Source organism: Barbus barbus (assembly GCF_936440315.1).
Source record: "Barbus barbus genome assembly, chromosome: 10".
Classification (NCBI taxonomy): domain Eukaryota; kingdom Metazoa; phylum Chordata; class Actinopteri; order Cypriniformes; family Cyprinidae; genus Barbus; species Barbus barbus.
The window spans coordinates 334,720-352,500 of NC_136738.1; the positions used below are offsets into that span (position 1 = coordinate 334,720).

At 42.0% G+C, this 17,781-nt stretch overlaps 1 protein-coding gene across 1 annotated transcript in view; it reads right to left on the bottom strand.

The window, feature by feature from the left end:
* Positions 1–3,085: 3,085 nt before the first annotated feature.
* The window catches only part of gcc2 (GRIP and coiled-coil domain containing 2), an 18,081-nt gene continuing 3,385 nt past the window's right edge, over positions 3,086–17,781 (bottom strand). The window contains exons 6-23 of the mRNA XM_079427468.1: positions 15,215–16,981; positions 13,953–14,016; positions 13,757–13,857; positions 13,571–13,669; positions 13,392–13,490; positions 12,916–13,080; positions 12,716–12,820; positions 11,391–11,553; positions 11,189–11,289; positions 10,692–10,769; positions 10,443–10,580; positions 9,946–10,067; positions 8,266–8,442; positions 6,498–6,715; positions 6,204–6,395; positions 5,268–5,407; positions 4,941–5,142; positions 3,086–4,176 (exon numbers count right to left, since the gene is read on the bottom strand). Coding sequence (XP_079283594.1) covers positions 4,103–4,176; positions 4,941–5,142; positions 5,268–5,407; positions 6,204–6,395; positions 6,498–6,715; positions 8,266–8,442; positions 9,946–10,067; positions 10,443–10,580; positions 10,692–10,769; positions 11,189–11,289; positions 11,391–11,553; positions 12,716–12,820; positions 12,916–13,080; positions 13,392–13,490; positions 13,571–13,669; positions 13,757–13,857; positions 13,953–14,016; positions 15,215–16,981 — 4,005 coding nt within the window. The 3' untranslated portion in view covers positions 3,086–4,102. The remainder of the gene's footprint in view (positions 4,177–4,940; positions 5,143–5,267; positions 5,408–6,203; positions 6,396–6,497; positions 6,716–8,265; positions 8,443–9,945; positions 10,068–10,442; positions 10,581–10,691; positions 10,770–11,188; positions 11,290–11,390; positions 11,554–12,715; positions 12,821–12,915; positions 13,081–13,391; positions 13,491–13,570; positions 13,670–13,756; positions 13,858–13,952; positions 14,017–15,214; positions 16,982–17,781) is intronic.

The window sequence follows — 17,781 nt, forward strand, 5'->3', positions numbered from 1 at the left end:
AGTTGTTCAAATGAAGTTCTTAGCAATGCATATTACTAATCAAAAATGAAGTTTTGATATATTTACGGTAGGAAATGTACTAAATATCTTCATGGAACATGATCTTAATATCCTAATGATTTTTGGCATAAAAGAGAAATAATTTTGATAATTTTGATCCATACAATGTATTGTTGGCTATTGCTACAAATATAGCTGTGTTACTCATGACTGCTTTTGTGCTCCAGGGACACATATGTCTTTCTGTTCTATAGTTATTGAGAGCACCATTAAACCTGCTCATTCTCTCAAAACTGTGCTGTCTGTGCTGGGAAAACCCTTGATGTTTTATACACATTATATATATATATATATATATATATATAAAGTGATTATCCAAACTAAATGGATTTCAGAAAATAACAGTGAACATGAAAAAAAAAATAGTAACTGAAGATGAATTTGAAGAAATAAAATAGGAACAAAACAAGGGTATATAAACTAATTAAACAGAACATAACACAATATCTTCTGTAGGGAGCTGTCTGTTAATGATATCAGTAGACACTTAACTTTTAAAAGGAATGCCTTACAATATTGCATTAACTAATACTAATTAAGTAACTAAGTAATTACTTTTTATGGAAACTAAGTAATGCATCGTTGGTTATGATTCTCAATCTTACTTTCAGACCAATAAAGCATTGTACTGAGCTTCTTTTCTCTCTATTTTATCTTTTGCAAGTATTTGACAAAAAGAGTTTGACAAAGCATCCAACAGCATGGAGTTTCCGACTCCTTTAAAGCTTTGCAGCGTGGCTGCTGGTTCTCTTGACAGCATGATAAATAAAAGTGTTATTCAAATTATGAATGGATTATATAGAGGCAGTGAGTAAAGAGCATTCGTTTAATTATCACTTCAGTACCTCTTTAAACATCCCTGATATCAAATCCACCCTTGCATCTTGCTCAAGGGTCTCACCTCAGTCGTGTGTAGAGGGTGGAGAGAGAGAGTGTTGGTTATTCACTCCCTCACCTACAATCCCTGCCGGAGCCGAGACTCGAACCCAACACCTTCAGGTTACAAGTCCAACTCTCTAACCATTAGGCCATGACTAACTAGTCACTTTGCTACTATTTTCAGAAACTTGATGTCATTTTTCACAACTCTAGACACAAAACGGTTATCTCTTGTAACACAGGCTGTCTAATGTTCAAAACATTGCATTGTGCATCACATCTTTACAGAAATCTTGCACAATCATTGGTTCAAAAAAACAGGTTTACTGTGAAATACCATTGAAACATAACTATAGATCACCCACACACAAGCAACCGATATTTTCACTGTCAGTGAAACCACGTTTCTGTCCTCTACCACGTTCCCCCGCACCTCTCAAACGAGGCCCAAGACCACCTCTCAGAAGAGGCGCCTGTCCCCTGCCATTCCTTTGACCAACACGTCTTCCTCGTCTTCCTCCCACCACTGCTTGACCTCCATTGTGACCTGGATCACCTGCTGGCTCCATGTTACGTATCACTATGCTCTTGCAATTGGATCCCAATCAACTCTTTACTCATTCCACAATGTGCACTCAATCATCAGTAACGAGTTGGCAGAATTGGACAAGCAATTACAAGGGCCTGCATCTATACAGTGCAGTACTGTCAATACTGTAAATAGTCTGAAAAGGTGGTACAGTATTTGGGACCATAGACACAGTGTCTGATGAAGCATTATGATAAAATATTAGGCTACATCCATGGACATTGTAGTCTGATTGGTTCATGCGCCACGCTAATTGGTAACAATGAATCTCGTTACAGTATCTTGAAACTTTCATGATTTAAACGGAAGATTGTTTGTCTGTTTCCATACAACGATGCATTAAGAGTAATGCAACAGTTACTTATCATGTTGAGCAGTTGTATCAATTGATAGTTAGATCATTGTAAGGAAATGAATAGACACTCATTTGAAATGTAATGTGTGAATTGTCTTTTGAAATAGTAGTACTTTGATGTTAAGTTGTGTCATATTGAACAGGTGATTTCTGTTGAATGAACAAATGATCTAAGTTTTATGTGTATTGTATCCAAGCAACTGAGAAAAGGGTTAGAGTTTTGACAAATGTGCATTTTGATCATTGGTTGTGAGTTTTGTGTCTAGAGTTGTGAAAAATGACATCAAGGTTCTGAAAATAGTAGAAAAGTGATTGTAAAAAAACTAACAATATGAAGCACATGAATGAGAATACAAATGTATAGATACAATATGCTTTCAATTCTTTGACAAAGTTTGTGTTCTGTAGCAGTATATAGAAATGTTATTACTTTGCATTTGAAACAGTAATATGACTTTAACGTTGGCAAACACTCTCTCTCAGTAAATTTCTATAGTAGAGCGCAGATAGTGTTTGCATCACATTTATACAGCTCTTGTGCTGTCCTGAAAATGAATGGCCTGGGCATCTAATTTTGTCACGTAATAATATCTGCAGCTCTCTGCCATCAACAGCAGAAGCAGAAGCTTTCTACAGGACACACTTCAACAGCCATTTCACACACACTGAGAATGAGCCATGATTGAGAAAGGTTTGTGAGCCGCAGATATGAGCTTTACTCTGTCTGTGTCTGTGTGTGTGAGAGTGTGTGAGAGTGTGTGTGTGTGTGTGTGTGTAACGGTAGGAATCCAGTCCTAAATAAGGCCGAGGAGACGGGACGTCTCAGGAACGCTGCACACTGAAAACACAATCACTGCAGTAATACCAGGAAATATCAATCATTTCAAGGCAAAGTGAAGGAATTGCATGAAATGTTTTGTCAGACACACATGCACAGAATGGTTTGTAGAGCAGTATAAAGCACAGTCTATCTGATGTTGACGCTTACACCTTCTCTTGAACTCAAAGCTCATGCGAGGTCTGTACAGGGTCAGTCTGGGAGAAAGGCATGGAGCCTGTGGAAGAGGAACCTCAGAGTAAAGCTGTGGTAAAACGCTGCTTGTCTGCCAGTTCCTCGCTGAGATGGACAAGCTTTGAGATGATAATGTCAATGCTGATGTTTCAACTATAGACGCTTATTAGAAATACAACGAAGCATTTCACAAATTCAATATTCCTACGAGTTGGAGTTTTTTTATTTAATTATATTTCAGCCTAAGCAATATATATAAAAAAAAAAGCAATGCAATATCAGAAAAATATCACTCCCTATCTTTTATAATGCCCAGAACATGCTTTTAAAACTGTGTTGAAGCAAGTTCTTCAATAAATCTACTCAGTCAGCGTGAAGTTGGATGCAGATGTTGTGTAGTTGCCAGAATAGCCAATCCAGCAATTTGACGGTAATTGAAAGAGTTTAATGTGTGAAGTTGAACACCTTCGCTGTGGAGCTGGAGTAGAGACGATCGCCGGTGAATAAACAGGATCTCGAAGAGAGCTGATGTGACGTGTTATTGAACAGATGTGATGTGGTTCAGCAGTTCACCTCGTGACGGATTCATTTCACAGAACACCGTCATGAAACCTAAAAGAGGAGGAAAGCCTGCAATCCTTCCCCTGATCTGAAGACATCCACATTACTCGGACTTAGACTGAAGACTGTTTTCCAGGAGAACATCACTTGTTGTGTTTGCATGTAAATAAACTTACGGCACGCATAAACGCACTAAAGATAATAAAAGAACAAGGATAAAGATCAGCCTAAATGGAGTCTTTGTTTCTAAGAAACTGAGAGCTGCTCCGTTTATTCTTTAAAGTAGTTTAATCAGATGATTTTCTCTGACAGACTGATATCCAGTATTTACACTCCTTCATGTGCATGTTCACTCAGCGAACCTCGAATCTCTCACGGATATATATGATTTACAGACTAACACAGCCGTAAAACAATTTGTGGAAAAATGATATGGATAGAATTTACATTCAAATATGATAAATATGATCAACAGTTCCCATGTATGATTTACAGTGCAAAATAATCTTCAATAACCCAAATAAAAAAAACTCCCATCCGGACTGACGGGTTGTAGAAAAATAAGGTGTCATATATAGAGCTGATCTGCTCATATGGTGATGTGTGATGCTCTGCCGGACAGCCGCTGACCTGAGGTCAGTGTGTTTCATCTGATGCCTGACCAGCTGTGCAGATACGACGTCCAGCCCGACCCCCGAGAGCCGGCCGACTCCTCCTCACCTGCGCACACACACACACACACACACACATCAGAGCGCTGCATCACGGCTCACAGACAGACAGAAGCGGAACCCACCTCGTTCCTACTCTAAACACTGACTGAGCGCTGCTTTATGACAGAAAATCAAGTTGTAATTCTAACTGAAAGCGACGCTGACTCTGGTTTTTCATGATTAATGCTGCTTGATTTAAGGCTATCTATTGTATAAAGTACTGTATAAATACATGACTGGACTTTACTGGAATCAGATGCTTTCTCACAGTTTTTGCAGTGTTTATTCTGTTATTGAGAGGAAAGCACACAGCATATTACATACTGATCCAAACACCGCTCAGCAGCTTCAGGTTCCGCTGCATTTGCTCTGAAGCGACTACTCGACAACAAGAATATTTGTTGACTATTTTTTTACTGTCTATGCCAGTGGTTCTCAAACTTGTCCCGGGGACCCCAAACACAGCATATTTTGTATGTCTCCCTCATTTAACACACCTGATTCAACTCATCAGCACATTAGTAGAGTCTGCAAGACTTGAAATGGGTGTGGCCTATGAGAGAGACATACAAAATATGTGGTGGCTGGTGGTCCCCAGGACAGGTTTGAGAACCACTGGTCTATGCTGTCAATAATGTGGACTAATGGTTTCAGCCCTAATTCAGACATGTGCTGCGGTCACTGAACGCTGCCTGCTGTTACTCAGTGTTTGACAGCTCATCACAGGGACCGTGGGTGAACATGCACACTAGGCAGTGAAGGATGACGCACCTTGAGCGATGGCGGCCAGCTTGCTCTTCTCCTCGGGGCTCAGCTGCAGCAGGGTGTGGATGACAGGAAGCAGAGCCTGCCGCTCGCTGCCGGAGCGCAGGAAGATGAACTGCAGCAGCACGTTCTTCAGATACTCCAGACTCGCCACAGACTTCTCCCGCTCCTGATTACGCTCCAGACGCCGCAGTTCACTCTTCAGGAGCTGCAGACACAGACAGACAAGAGAGAGAGAGAGAGTGAGAGAGTGAGAGAGTGTGAGAGTTTGTGTATATGAGTGCACATGCGTGCAAGTGAGTGTGAGTGTGTGTGTGTGTGTGTATGTCTCACAGTGATCTGCTCCATCAGGACAGCGTTGGTAGCCTCGGTCTCATGCAGCAGACTGTTCAGATGCTCCACGCTGCGGGCGGCAGTACTGAGCTTCTGAGTCAGCTCTTCTTTACTGGGCTCCATGTGCCACACAGCAGGCTCTACACACACACACACACACTTTGTAATACTTCAGTTATGATCATGCAAATAAACTATTTCAGCTGGACTTTAACTAGTCAATAACACATTTGTTGAACTCAACTGAGTTGAGGCTTGAAACGTTTGTCTGTTCATGTTATTGTGGTCAGATCAGGGAACTATTTTACCTGTCAGAGGAATTTTGATCAACATGATCAAAACTGCTGAAAAACCTGTTGCACACAGTCTAATACATACCTCCACGCCTTACACTATTTATTTTTTTGTTCAAATGTGAGTCTCAAATATGATTTGATGAAATATGATGATGCTTTTAAGGTTTATTTGTTCATCTCTCGATCAGCATTGCATTATATGTTTGGATCAGTTCAATCTCATATTACTGGAGCTATAGAGCGCCGCTGATATTTAGATCATTTTATGTCAGTATCTGCTGCACTGTTATGAAGATCTCATTGATTTACATTTCAAGCAGCAGAATTTCACCTTATACATATCAGCATCTGCAGCAAATTCATATTTTTGCTCAGTTTGATTCTCTGAATAAAATTAAGCTGTTTTTTCCTCCATATTCTCACTGGATCAGACTATATGAGCCATAAAAGCCTGATCAATCGAATGTGATACTCAACATAAAACTTTAAGATTTCTTTTCTATTTTGTCTAAAGGTTAGATAAATTGTTAGCTAGTTAAATAAATAAAAACAAATAATAACTAAAACACATTTTTCCAGACTATCATGTGCCAGGCTCCACAGGGTTATTCCCAGGTGTGCAGGGTTTCAGTCTCTGTACCGTGTTTGAGGTCAGCGGAGGTGAGCAGCTGCTCCAGAGAGGCCAGCGGGGTGCTGCTGGACGACAGTGACTCTGTCTCGGTGGTCTCCATGCCCTCTCCCTCCTCTCTCATGCCCTGCAGATCCAGCGGAGGCACGTCAGCAGGCCTCCTGTCCACATGAGTCTTCCTGCTCTGCTGCGCCAGCGCTGCGCCTACACATTTATTTAAAGAAAAAGCAAGTTGCTCAGTGCACCAGAGTTTAATTTAAAGAAGAGTTGAGTTTTGTCCCCAGCTCTAGTCAGTGCGTGTCTCACCGCTGCTGGCGGGCTCTCTCTGCAGCTGGAACAGCTGGGCCTCCAGGCTGCGGATCTGCTTCTGCAGCGTCTCCAGCGTGCCGCAGTGCTCCTCCTGCAGCTGGCGTGTCTGCTCGCGGAAGCTGCTACGCAGAGCCTCGGTCTGAGCGCTCAGGAGAGCCGCACACTGCCCGTGCTCGGACCGCAGAGCCAGGCTCTCAGACGTCAGCGACAGCAGCCTGACACAGAAACACACAGCGTCACCATCTTAGTCCACTCACAGTGTCCCACATACAAAGAAATATTCCAAAGAAACCTTTAGAAATTTATATTTAAATGTTGTACCAACTTTCCTCAAAATACAGTCCACACATGCAATATGTGTAAAGCACGCTTGTCTGTTGTAAAGTCATCCATTTGATATGGAGAAAAATGAATAGAAAAATCCAGATTTGACTAAGAATAAAACCACGTTCAGAATTTTGAAGTATTTCGTTGTACTGTTTTTTGAAAGCCCTTATTCATGTTTAAATTAATAGTGTAATAGTGAAAATAAATAAAAGAGAGATGAAATATAAGTGTCATGCTGTTATAGATATTAAAGGCATATATTCTTGAATAGACTTTCCTGCAGTGAATCTGAAATTAATCAAATAAAAGCATTAGTTTCAGTTTGTCATTAGATTGTTAGATCTTTGCGTCAATGGATGGGGAATGTATGGTGCAGTTTCTTAACAGGGCAACACAATCGAACTTATGAATAAGCTAAATATTAAACACTCGTATCGACTTTTTAAAACAACCATAATAGGAAAGACTGTAATACAGAGCAGCAGAAATAATAATAATCAAATAACTCTCTCTGAGAATATCAAGCCATATGTCTGTGAACTGAAGCAGAAGCAGAAGCGCAGTGAGACCCTCATCCCAAACATACAAGCGAGATAAAAACAAGAAAGCGGTCTGTAGTTGATGCTCTGAGGCGGTCGAACACCAATGAGCTGAAGGTGAGGAGCTGCACTCAAATACTCACAGATGACTACAGGACGCTCGCTTTTAGTCACATGTAACGCTGTTAGTGAGGCTAAACCTGCTATTGCCTGGTATATAACCGTCAACAACAGATGCATGAAAGATGCATTTCATTCTGTGTTGTTGTTTATGCATCCACAGGTTTTGTTTAAGTAATGTGAGAGTCTGTATTGCTCAGGCAGACACAGTCTGGCCGGCTGAAAGAGGCTCTGTAAAACAAAAGCAGCATTGTGTGCATGTGTCTTTCAGACAGCAATCATTTGGAGTGTCATGCATGCGCTTTGACAGCAGTCATCTGTCGTGTCTCACTGAGACAAAAACAAAGACAACACTGGTCATCCATCCAGCACAAGCCATCCCACCACTTCTACTAAACTGTGAGCCAGAGATGAATGCAGCAAGTCTCCATGAACACAACGATAACATCAACAGACACAGGAAACTCCAGGCTCATGTCAAACTGGCAGTGTAGAAGAAAACATTCGCTCACAATACCACGTTTAAAAGTAAATAAATAAATAATAATTGCATGAGATCTAATTAGATAAAATAACGAACCCTGCAACAGAAAGTCCTTGAGAAACACTGAAGGTCAACCCTTCAATGTTTTCAATCAAAGGCGTTTTTGCACAATGGCACAGAAATCTAACGCGGCATTATCTGCAGCTGCGCAGTCCGGAGGTGTAAGGGTGCAATTTGTTTTTACTAATCAGAGAAGTGAAGATCAATAGCTGTAGGTTTTCCTGTGATCTGGTACCTCTCCCGCAGCTCGGCCTCTTTGCTGACGGTCTCCTGCAGGATCTTGTTGTGTCGCTCCAGCAGCATGTCGTGCTCCACCTGCAGCTGCTGCAGCTCTGATGTGCTGGACTGCAGGCTCTGCTGCGTCTCCTGCAGCCGGCTGCGCAGCTGCTCCACCACGGCCTCCGAGCGCTCTCTAACACAACACAAACACATCAATGACACACAACATTTTTTTTTTTACATTTATAAGACTTAAAATGGAGATTTAAAGTGGGAGAGTTGTTACAGACTACTATTGAATTATTAAAGGTTTGCACATATAGTGGAGTAATCTGCAATCCATGTGCGTTTTGATGTAAATTGAGGAAAACAGAATCAGGGTTTTGTAAATGAGAAGAGTAAAGAGCGCTGCTGTAGAAATCTGCCTTTCTGTCATGTGTTTCTATTTATTTAGCAGACAATGAGAAGTCTCCCTACAGTCATCAACACCAGAGTGCGCACTAGAGCTTGTGTGTTCTTCATGTTCACAAAACAAACACATACCCTTTGGATTGCAGTTAAAATGGTTCACTACAGATTAAATAAGATCTTTGCGTCAAGGCATGGTTGATTGCAGCCAGTTTAATCACCGTCGTAAATTGATACGCTGCCTTCGTTGTAGTTCATACACACTTAACTGATGGGTCCTCAATCCTGTTTATCACAAATACCATATAGTACAGAGACTGCATTCATTATGCACTTATCCATCCATTCTCACTGTAATTAAACTAAGAAATATCATTTCGGTCGAGTTCAGTATGGTGTGCAACAGGGCTCAGTGCTAGGTCCTTTATTTTTCTCCTTGTATGTGTTTAACTAAGTCTGGAAACATGGCAATAGCTAATTAGTTCATTATTATGTCAGTGTTATTCAGCTTAATATTTCCCTGAGACCCAATTAAACTTCTGATGGCTGGTAATTTCCTTCGGTAACACTTTATTTTAAGGTGTCCTTGTTACACGTTACATGTACTTATGATTAGAATAACAATAAATTATGCATAATTACATGCAAGTAACCCTAAACCAAACCCTAATCCTAACCATAGAGTAAGTACATGTAGTTAATTAATATTACTCAGTACTTAAATGTAGAATTACACTGTAACAAGGACACCTTAAAATAAAGTGTAATTTTCCCTTCTACTGAATTCTGATAAAACAGGCATTAAATAAAAGCGGTTTATGTCGGGTGATAAGAATCAAAATTCAAACGTAGTTTAGAAAACTAGTCCCATGTCAATAAGGCTTAAGACTAGATTTTTCCCCAAGCAAAATGTTATGCTGCAAACGGTGTGAACAGTATTGTGATTCTGTACACTGATGCATCAGTAGATCACATTTTTAAATGTAAAATATATTCTCTTAAAGTAAACACAGTATTCTCCAGCTCCATCCAAACAATAAAATCAGTTTGTTTACACGCAAAATTAGTTTAAATCGGTTTAAAAAGTGCTGTAGCACAATATCATAATTGGACTGTGAGTGAAACTGCATTAGAGAGAATGAATCTGCCTAAAGAAAGAGAGTGAAAGTCTTAAGGAAGTGATTCAGAGATCACAGAAATGGCAGCTAGTAGAGAAATCTCCTTCTAAACTGCTGGAGAAAACAACATGAAGATCCTCTGCAATAAAAGCAGCAGTAACAAGACTCACCTCTCCTGTCTGAAAGCATCGCCGTCGCTCTGGGCTGAGCTCTTGTGTTTCTGCTGCTTGAGGACATTGTGGACTCGCACCTTATAACTCTCAAACTCAGACACTGTCGCCGCAAGATCAGCCTGCAATCAAAACAGCACGAGAGACAGTGCGTTTAAAAATATAATACTAACGTATGAGCCACAGAAACCGCATGAGCCGCTCTAATGAATAAAATGTGTGCGTTTCCCCTGAGCAGGAAACTCAGACGCATTTCCTCTCGCTTCTGTTGTGCATGATTTATCAGGAGATGCTGGGGCTGATGGCGAGCTATAATTGTGTTTGGTTAACAAGACTGCAGACTAGAAGATGGCGACGGAAATGGAAAATCTATAGTGTCCTGTGGAAAACACATCAGTGTCAAAGCTTCAATCTGTCAGCTGGAATGAGCATAGCACGCTGCTAGACTGTGTGGATCTAAGAGAGAGACGAGGCAGCTCTAGGGTTCACTGCAGCACCTTAGCAGCCATGCATTCGTCCTGCAGCGTGGTCAGACGGAACTGATACGAGCTGGACGTCCGCTGCTGCTGCTCGTTCAACAGCTTCAGCTGCTCCTGCAGCCGGTGGCGCTCGGCCGTCAGCTCACTGCACTGGATCTGAGACACACACACACACACACACACACACACACACACACACACACACACACACAGAATGAGCCACAACAGAGATACAGACACCCAGAACATCTTCACCACAACTGCTACCTTCAGCTCCTCCAGCTGCTGCTGATGGGCCTCCAGATCTCCTCTCAGAGCAGACTGAGAGATCACCTGCGCCGCTTCCTGAGGACAACATGCACTGCATCACTGTATGAACACACCACCACATCAAGATAAAGAGCTCTTCTAAAACAAGAGCAAGGTGACTCCTGACGAAATAAAGGGTCGTTTTTAAGGATGCACACTATTAGTCAAAAGTTTTTGAACAGTAAGATTCTTTATGTTTTTTAAAGAAGTCTCTTTTGCTCAGCAAGCCTGCATTTATTTGATCCAAAAACAGTAAAATTTTGAAATATTTTTATTATTTAAAACAACTGTTTCTATTTGAATATATTTTAATATGTAATTGATTTCTGTGATCTGCAACTTTGGAGCAAATAAATGCAGGCTTGGTGAGCAGAAGAGACTTTAAAAAAAAAACTACTTTGTTCAAAAACGTTTGACTGGTAGTGTATATTCAGGGCATCCCTGCAGAGACTCACTTTTTGTTTTGCGTCTGCCAGATCTTTTTTGGTTTTGACCAGCAGTTGTTTCATCTTGGAGGCTTTGTCTTCCGTCTGATCCAGCAGCAGCTTCAGAGACTCTGAGAGAATCAGCACATAATGAGATTCATCAGCGCTGGAGGCAGACTATTTCACACAGATTACAACATCAGCCACACCGGCTGCAAGCTCCTCTCCGTACCGATCTCCTCGCTCAGACGCTGTTCCCGTTCTCTCTGTGCCTGTATGTGCATCTCCTGCTCCTCCGCCTGCTTGTCTTTCTCACAGAGCTTGTGATTGAGCTCCTTCACCAGTTTCTCGTAGTCGGCCATCTCCATGTCCAGCAGCGTGTTCTGCTGAGCGTCCTACAGCACCACATGAGGAACACAAACACTGAACACCAGCGTCTCAATGGAAAGAAACTCTTAAACACAACCTACATCATACAGGCAACACTACATCAGTCTGTTCTGTATCAGTGGAGCAGACACGGAGCTGTATCAGAAACACAAAGCTAGGAAATACAACTTTAAAAAAGTGCTCTTCCTTACTTTAAATTAATTCATGAATTAATAAAAAAAAAAAAAGTTAAGGCTTCATTATCTCTGCTCCCAACCACTAGAATATGAAAATTACTTTACTTTTGATCACACAGCAAAAAAGTATGTTCTTCCTCAGTATTTTTGTCTTGTTTCAGAGTTCAAACGTCTAACGATTCTTAAATCAAGACACATTTATTTGAGAAGCAAAATAACAAAAGATTATCCCCCGGTTTCACAGAGAAGGCTTAAGCCTAGTCCCAGACTAAAGTGTACGTCTGAGCTGTTTTAAATGAAAGAAACTTTCACTGACTGATCTTAAAATATATCAGCGCTTTTGTTTTGTCTTAAGATGCTCACCAGTGATGTTTATTCTAAGGCATGTTAATAAAAATGACTTAAATTTCCAAATTGAACTATGGCCTAATCCTGGCTTAAACGCTGTCTGTGAAACCAGGCCAAGAAGTCTTGTTTTCTCAGAATTTGCTCAAAATTAAAAGACCTTATGATTAAAACAAGAGAAATACCTGCCAACCGGGTCAGAAAAATCTACTCAATTCAAAGCAAAAATACATTTTCACACATCATTTACAGATATGTTTTCTTTTTTTAAACATTAATAATTTGTTCATTTCTCAGAAAACAACACTTCTTATATTCATTTTTTACCTCCAGTAAATATATCTTGATTTAAGGATGTTTAGATTTTTGTATTAAAAAAACAAAACAAGAATACTGTGAAAGATGTTCTTTTTTTTTGCAATGCATACAACATTTAATGTCACCTTGTGGATTTAAAACTTTCTGCTCCGATTCAGACTCTTGAGACTCTCCTGACACCGTTTTCAAACCATTACTAACTGGGTACTGATGCGGAGCTAAATCCAGACTCCAGTCAAAATACTGCCCAAAATAACACCACTAATAGTGTCCTGTCTGAACATCTGTCTGTCTGGGGGTTAGCAGGAGTGAGGAGGTTTGATCATGCCTTGCGCAGCTGCTCGAGCTCCTGAGCCGTTTGCTGGAGCTGCTGTTTGTGTCTGCTGAGCTGAGCCTGGAGCTCCTCCACCTCCCTGACCGCAGACTGATGCTCCTGCAAGAAAACACAGCCACACACCGATCAAACCTCACAGACAACAAGAGAAGCACTGAGAGGAGAGATGTACCGAGCCAGAGGGAGGTCTCCACCTTAGACTTCTGCTCTCTTAATAGCCTCTCTGCCTCCAGGTCTCGCTCCAGCCCACACTTCAGCTTCTGCGTCTCCAGTATCTGTGCCTCCAGCTGCGTGACGTTACTCTGCAGCGTCTCTATACGGGCCGCGAGGTCCTCTCGCTCTGAGGACAGCAGCTCATGCTGAGAAAACACACAGAACGGTCACTCGACCCCAGCCTCGGTCAGCTGTCGCTCAGCCCGCTCCTTCTGTTAGTGCTGCAATCATACTGGCAATTATCACGGCTCTTCATCTGCTTTGCTCAATGACCTTCAGTCATTCACAGATGTTTAGTGATTGTATGAAGTCAGTTCTCCTCACGTTCACACAAGAACCACAGGCATAGAGAATCACATTAACTAGCAACATCATCCACATTTCTCAGACTTCCGCCCATAAATCACACTTGCTTTCATGTGATGGATGGATGGATGGATGGGTGTTGCTGAAGTACCTGCTGAATGGTGTTGTGAAGGCGTTTGGTCAAATCGTCGTTGTGTTTATTGGCCTGCTCCAGCAGCTCAGTCTGCTTGTCATAATCCACCATCAGGTTCTAGAGAAGCATCGTTTTACACTAGTAAATCTCTCATCTACAAATGAATTAAACCACTACTAGAGGACTGAACTCAAAACCTTATAGTCCTCTGCGCCATGGATGATGTCCTTCACAGATCGTGATAATGTGTCTCGCTCAGTCTTCAGCTGGTCCACTTCTTCTCTCAGAGAGACGACCTAGAACGCCAAACACAGCCCAAATCAACAGCACTGACAGAGACGGCTATCTGACCCCCGTCTCCACGAGTAAGAGACATGCCAAACCTCTTTCTTGCTGTTGTCCAGCTCCTTTTTAGCCTTCACAGCAACAGCTTTGATTTTGTTCATGCGTTCATCTTTATCTTTGCTTGCTTTCTTCAGCATTTCTACATGACAGATGAATCATCAAGAATATAATAGAAACAGTTCAGGCTTCATGAAATGAAAAGGTTTTCTTAAAGTCTAATGTGAATGAATTTACCCATTTCATGAGATAACGCTTTCATTTGTTCGTTTTCATCAGACGCCGATGACTCTTTGCACATCTGAAAATGAACAGTCAGGAGAAGAGAGAATTTGTTGAGCAGTTCTGCTATAAATAACTATATAAACAGTTAACTGCATCTTTAAACTATTAATGCAAGATTATTTGACAATGTGCATGGCTGCTAGGCTGGTCCATCCTCAAGTCTGTAGATCCTCTAGATAAACACCAGGCATTAAAGGATCAGTTCACTTCCAGATCATGTACTCACCCCCATGTCATTCAAGATGTTCATGCCTTTCTTTCTTACACGATCCCAGCCGAGGAGTGAGGGTCTTATCTAGTGAAATGATTGGTCATTTTCTAAAGAAAAATAAACGTTTATAAACTTTTTAAACCACAAATGCTTGTCTTGCACTAGCTCTGTGTCCACGGCTTCAGGCGTTACGTAATCACATTGGAAAGGTCACGCATGACGTAGGCGGAAGAACCGACCCATTGTTTAAAAAGCAAACATGCAAAGACTAAATCAAATGCCCTTTAAAAGGTAAAACAATCATGTTGGACGATTTTGGAGTTGGAGGAGAAAAACAGATGGAGTTCGGTACTATATCCGTCTACAGCTGTATTCCTCGGCTGGCATCGTGTAGAGCTCTTAAGCTGCAGTTTGGACCTTTAACCCGTTGATCCCCATTAAAGTCCACTATATGAAGAAAAATCCTGGAATGTTTTCCTCAAAAACCTTAATTTCTTTTTGACTGGAGAAAGAAAGACATCAACATCTTAGATGACATGGGGGTGAGTAAATGATCAGGAAGTTATTATTCTGGAAGTGAACTAATCCTTTAAATGAGCTGAAGCTTCTGTGTGGAGGTTTCTAATACTGCCTGCCAATGTCCATCTCTCTATGTTTTTATAATTGCAAAGGGGTCGAAAATCCCTGGAAACTTTCCAAAAATCCCTGGAAGATTCCAAAAAATCCTGGAAAGTTTCCAAAATTTCTGGAATGTTTCCGAAATGGTTACTGGAAACACCTTTTTGCAACCCTTATTATAATTCATGGAAACAAGAGTGGATTCTTTCTTTTGCTTATGGAGCAAATGGGAACACAAAAATACATCAAATATATCAATATATCATCACTCTGGTCTCTCATGCACAGATAGAAGCTGACTCTGCTATTCTTTGCTTTGTCCTTTGAGATTGAGTCATCTTGTATACAAGAAAACATTCTAGCCTGCATCACAAGCACACGATACCTGTAAGAGACCGACTTCTTCTCTGAGCTGAGATATTAGAGCGTCTCTGTCAGCCAGAACCTGCTGAAGCTCACTGGCCTCCTGAAGCTGAGCATCGCTTTCATCCAGCGACTCCTTTCCTTTCTCCTCCAAACTCCTGCTCAAGTCAGCGACTTGAGAAAGCAGGCTGTGGTTTTCTGTCCCCAGCTTCTCATTCATGGCTTGCATTTCTCTCATGTCCTTCTGCAGTCCCTCGGTGTCTAACAGCACGTCCTCCAGACTAGCCTTCAGCAGGTCCTTCTCCCGCAGGAGCTCGTGGATCCGTGCCGCCGGCTCCTCGTCGGCCTCCTCCAGCCGCTGCTGTAAGACCGCTCTCTCCTCCTGGGCTTGAGTCCAGAGCTGCTCCACGAGGGTGGAGATATCAGACGCTCCGTCCACCTCTGTCTCAGAGAAACTCTGCTGGAGGATCTCAGCGATGCGGCACTGAGTGGTGGAGAGATGCTCCATGTCTTGCCGAAGGGCGTCTCTCTCTTCTGACAGACTGGTGATCTGAGACTGGAGAAGTCTGATAGTGTCTTGACACTCCTGCTGTCTGGCGTCCTCCTCAAGGGTCTTCATGCGCTCCTCCTTCGATTCAGATGCCATGGACTTCAGCATCTCCTTCAACTCGAGGACGAGAGACTCCTTGTGTTGTAGGCTCACTAGGATTTCTTCATTTGTATTCCTCAGGTCCTCAAAAGACATCTCCAGTCCCTTCTCCTCCTCTGCCGGTTCTGAGGTTTCTTCAGCGCTTCTGATCTGCTCTAACAGCCGGTCACGCTGCTGGAAGACGCTCTGGAGCTTCTCCTGCAGATCCTGCAGCAAGCCGGCCGTGCGCTCATTCACGGCTCTGTACTGCTTCATGAAGTGATCTGCTCTGTCTCCGAGATCCTCCTGATCTGTGACGAGGCTCACAGTCTGCTCAAACGTGTCGGCTGCTGTGCTCTCCGAGCGTCCGTCGTGCTGCGCTTCTTCTCGGGCTTCCTTCAGTTCGCCGCTGTGAGACTCGCCGCATCTCTCCACAGACGTGTCTCCATTGTCTCTGTTCATCTGCAGCTCGTTGACTCTGAACTCCAGCTCTTCCTTCTCCACGGTGAACTCCTCTCGCGCCTGCTTCAGCTCGGACTCCAGCACCAGCTTCACGTTTCGCAGAAACACAAGCTCTTCCAGGAGCATCATGTTCTGAGACTGCAAGTCCTCCAGTGCTGATTTGATCGTGCCGCCCTCGTCGCTCGAGTCGTCTGAAGCCGGGAGGTCCGAGGTCTGGGTGCTTGGCGAGTGTTTGGGAGGCGCGGCGGCTCTGCTAGCGTCCTCCTCCTCCTCCTGGACGTCCTGCAGGAATCCCTCCTTCAGCGCTAGCTGCTCCGAGAGCTCGTCCTGCAGCAGAAGCAGCCGCTCACGCTCCCTCTCGAAGTCGGCTGCGTTCACCTCCAGCTGCTCCTCCAGGAATCGCACGTCATCCTCGTACTGTCTTCTCAGCGCTTCCATCTCCCTCTGGAGGTTCTCCGTCTCCTGCTGGGATTCAGTGAGGCTCATCTGGTGAGAGTCTTTGAGATCCTCCGTCACTGCCGTCCACTGGTGCCGGGCTTCTGCCAGCTCCTCTGCAGCTTGAGATATTTTGGACTCGTATTCGGTACGGGCTGCCCTGAAGTCCGCAGTGAGCTCAGCTGTGTGTTTCTGCATTTCTGTGTACTCTTTGTTTTTTAAGTCTAGTTCCTCCTGAAGAGCTGATAATCTTGCCACGGTCTCCTGTAAATGCATATGAACTAAATTCGGTTACTTCAAAGTGGATTTAAAACAACATTGCATGTACAGTTAAGGAAAGAATAAATGAAAATCATGGATTCATAACTGAAAATCCAAACACAAGTCTCTTCAGCTCTAACACGTGCTTTAATTAGACTTCATTATCTTATAAGAGGAAAAATACAAATACAAATACTGCATACAAATAAATAAAAAAACACTTCAATATAAGAAATTACCACTAATTAAACTACACTAAATTATATGAAATGGCAAACCAATGTTGAGTTTAAATGTGCTTTATAAATAAAATGTGATTTGATTTCATAATACAATACCTCCACTGGACCATTTATTTATATATTTGTATATTTTGTGCATTGTACATGTATTTATTTATTTATTCACTTTACTTGTTATTATACTTGCAGTTTATTATATTAATATTTATTATCTTTGCTGCAACCTAGCAAACTCTAGACGACAGAAAAGCACAAATGTGACCCTGGACTACAAAACCAGTCATAAGGGTCAATAAATAAATAAATAATCTTTCCATTGATGTATGGTTTGTTAGGATAGGATGATATTTGTTTGAGATACAACTATTTGAAAATCTGGAATCTGAGGGAGCAAAAAAATCTAAATATTGAGAAAATCTCCTTTAAAGTTGTTCAAATGAAGTTCTTAGCAATGCATATTACTAATCAAAAATTAAATTGATATATTTATGGTAGTAAATTTACAAAATATCTTCATGGAACATGATCTTAATATCCTAATGATTTTTGGCATAAAAGAAA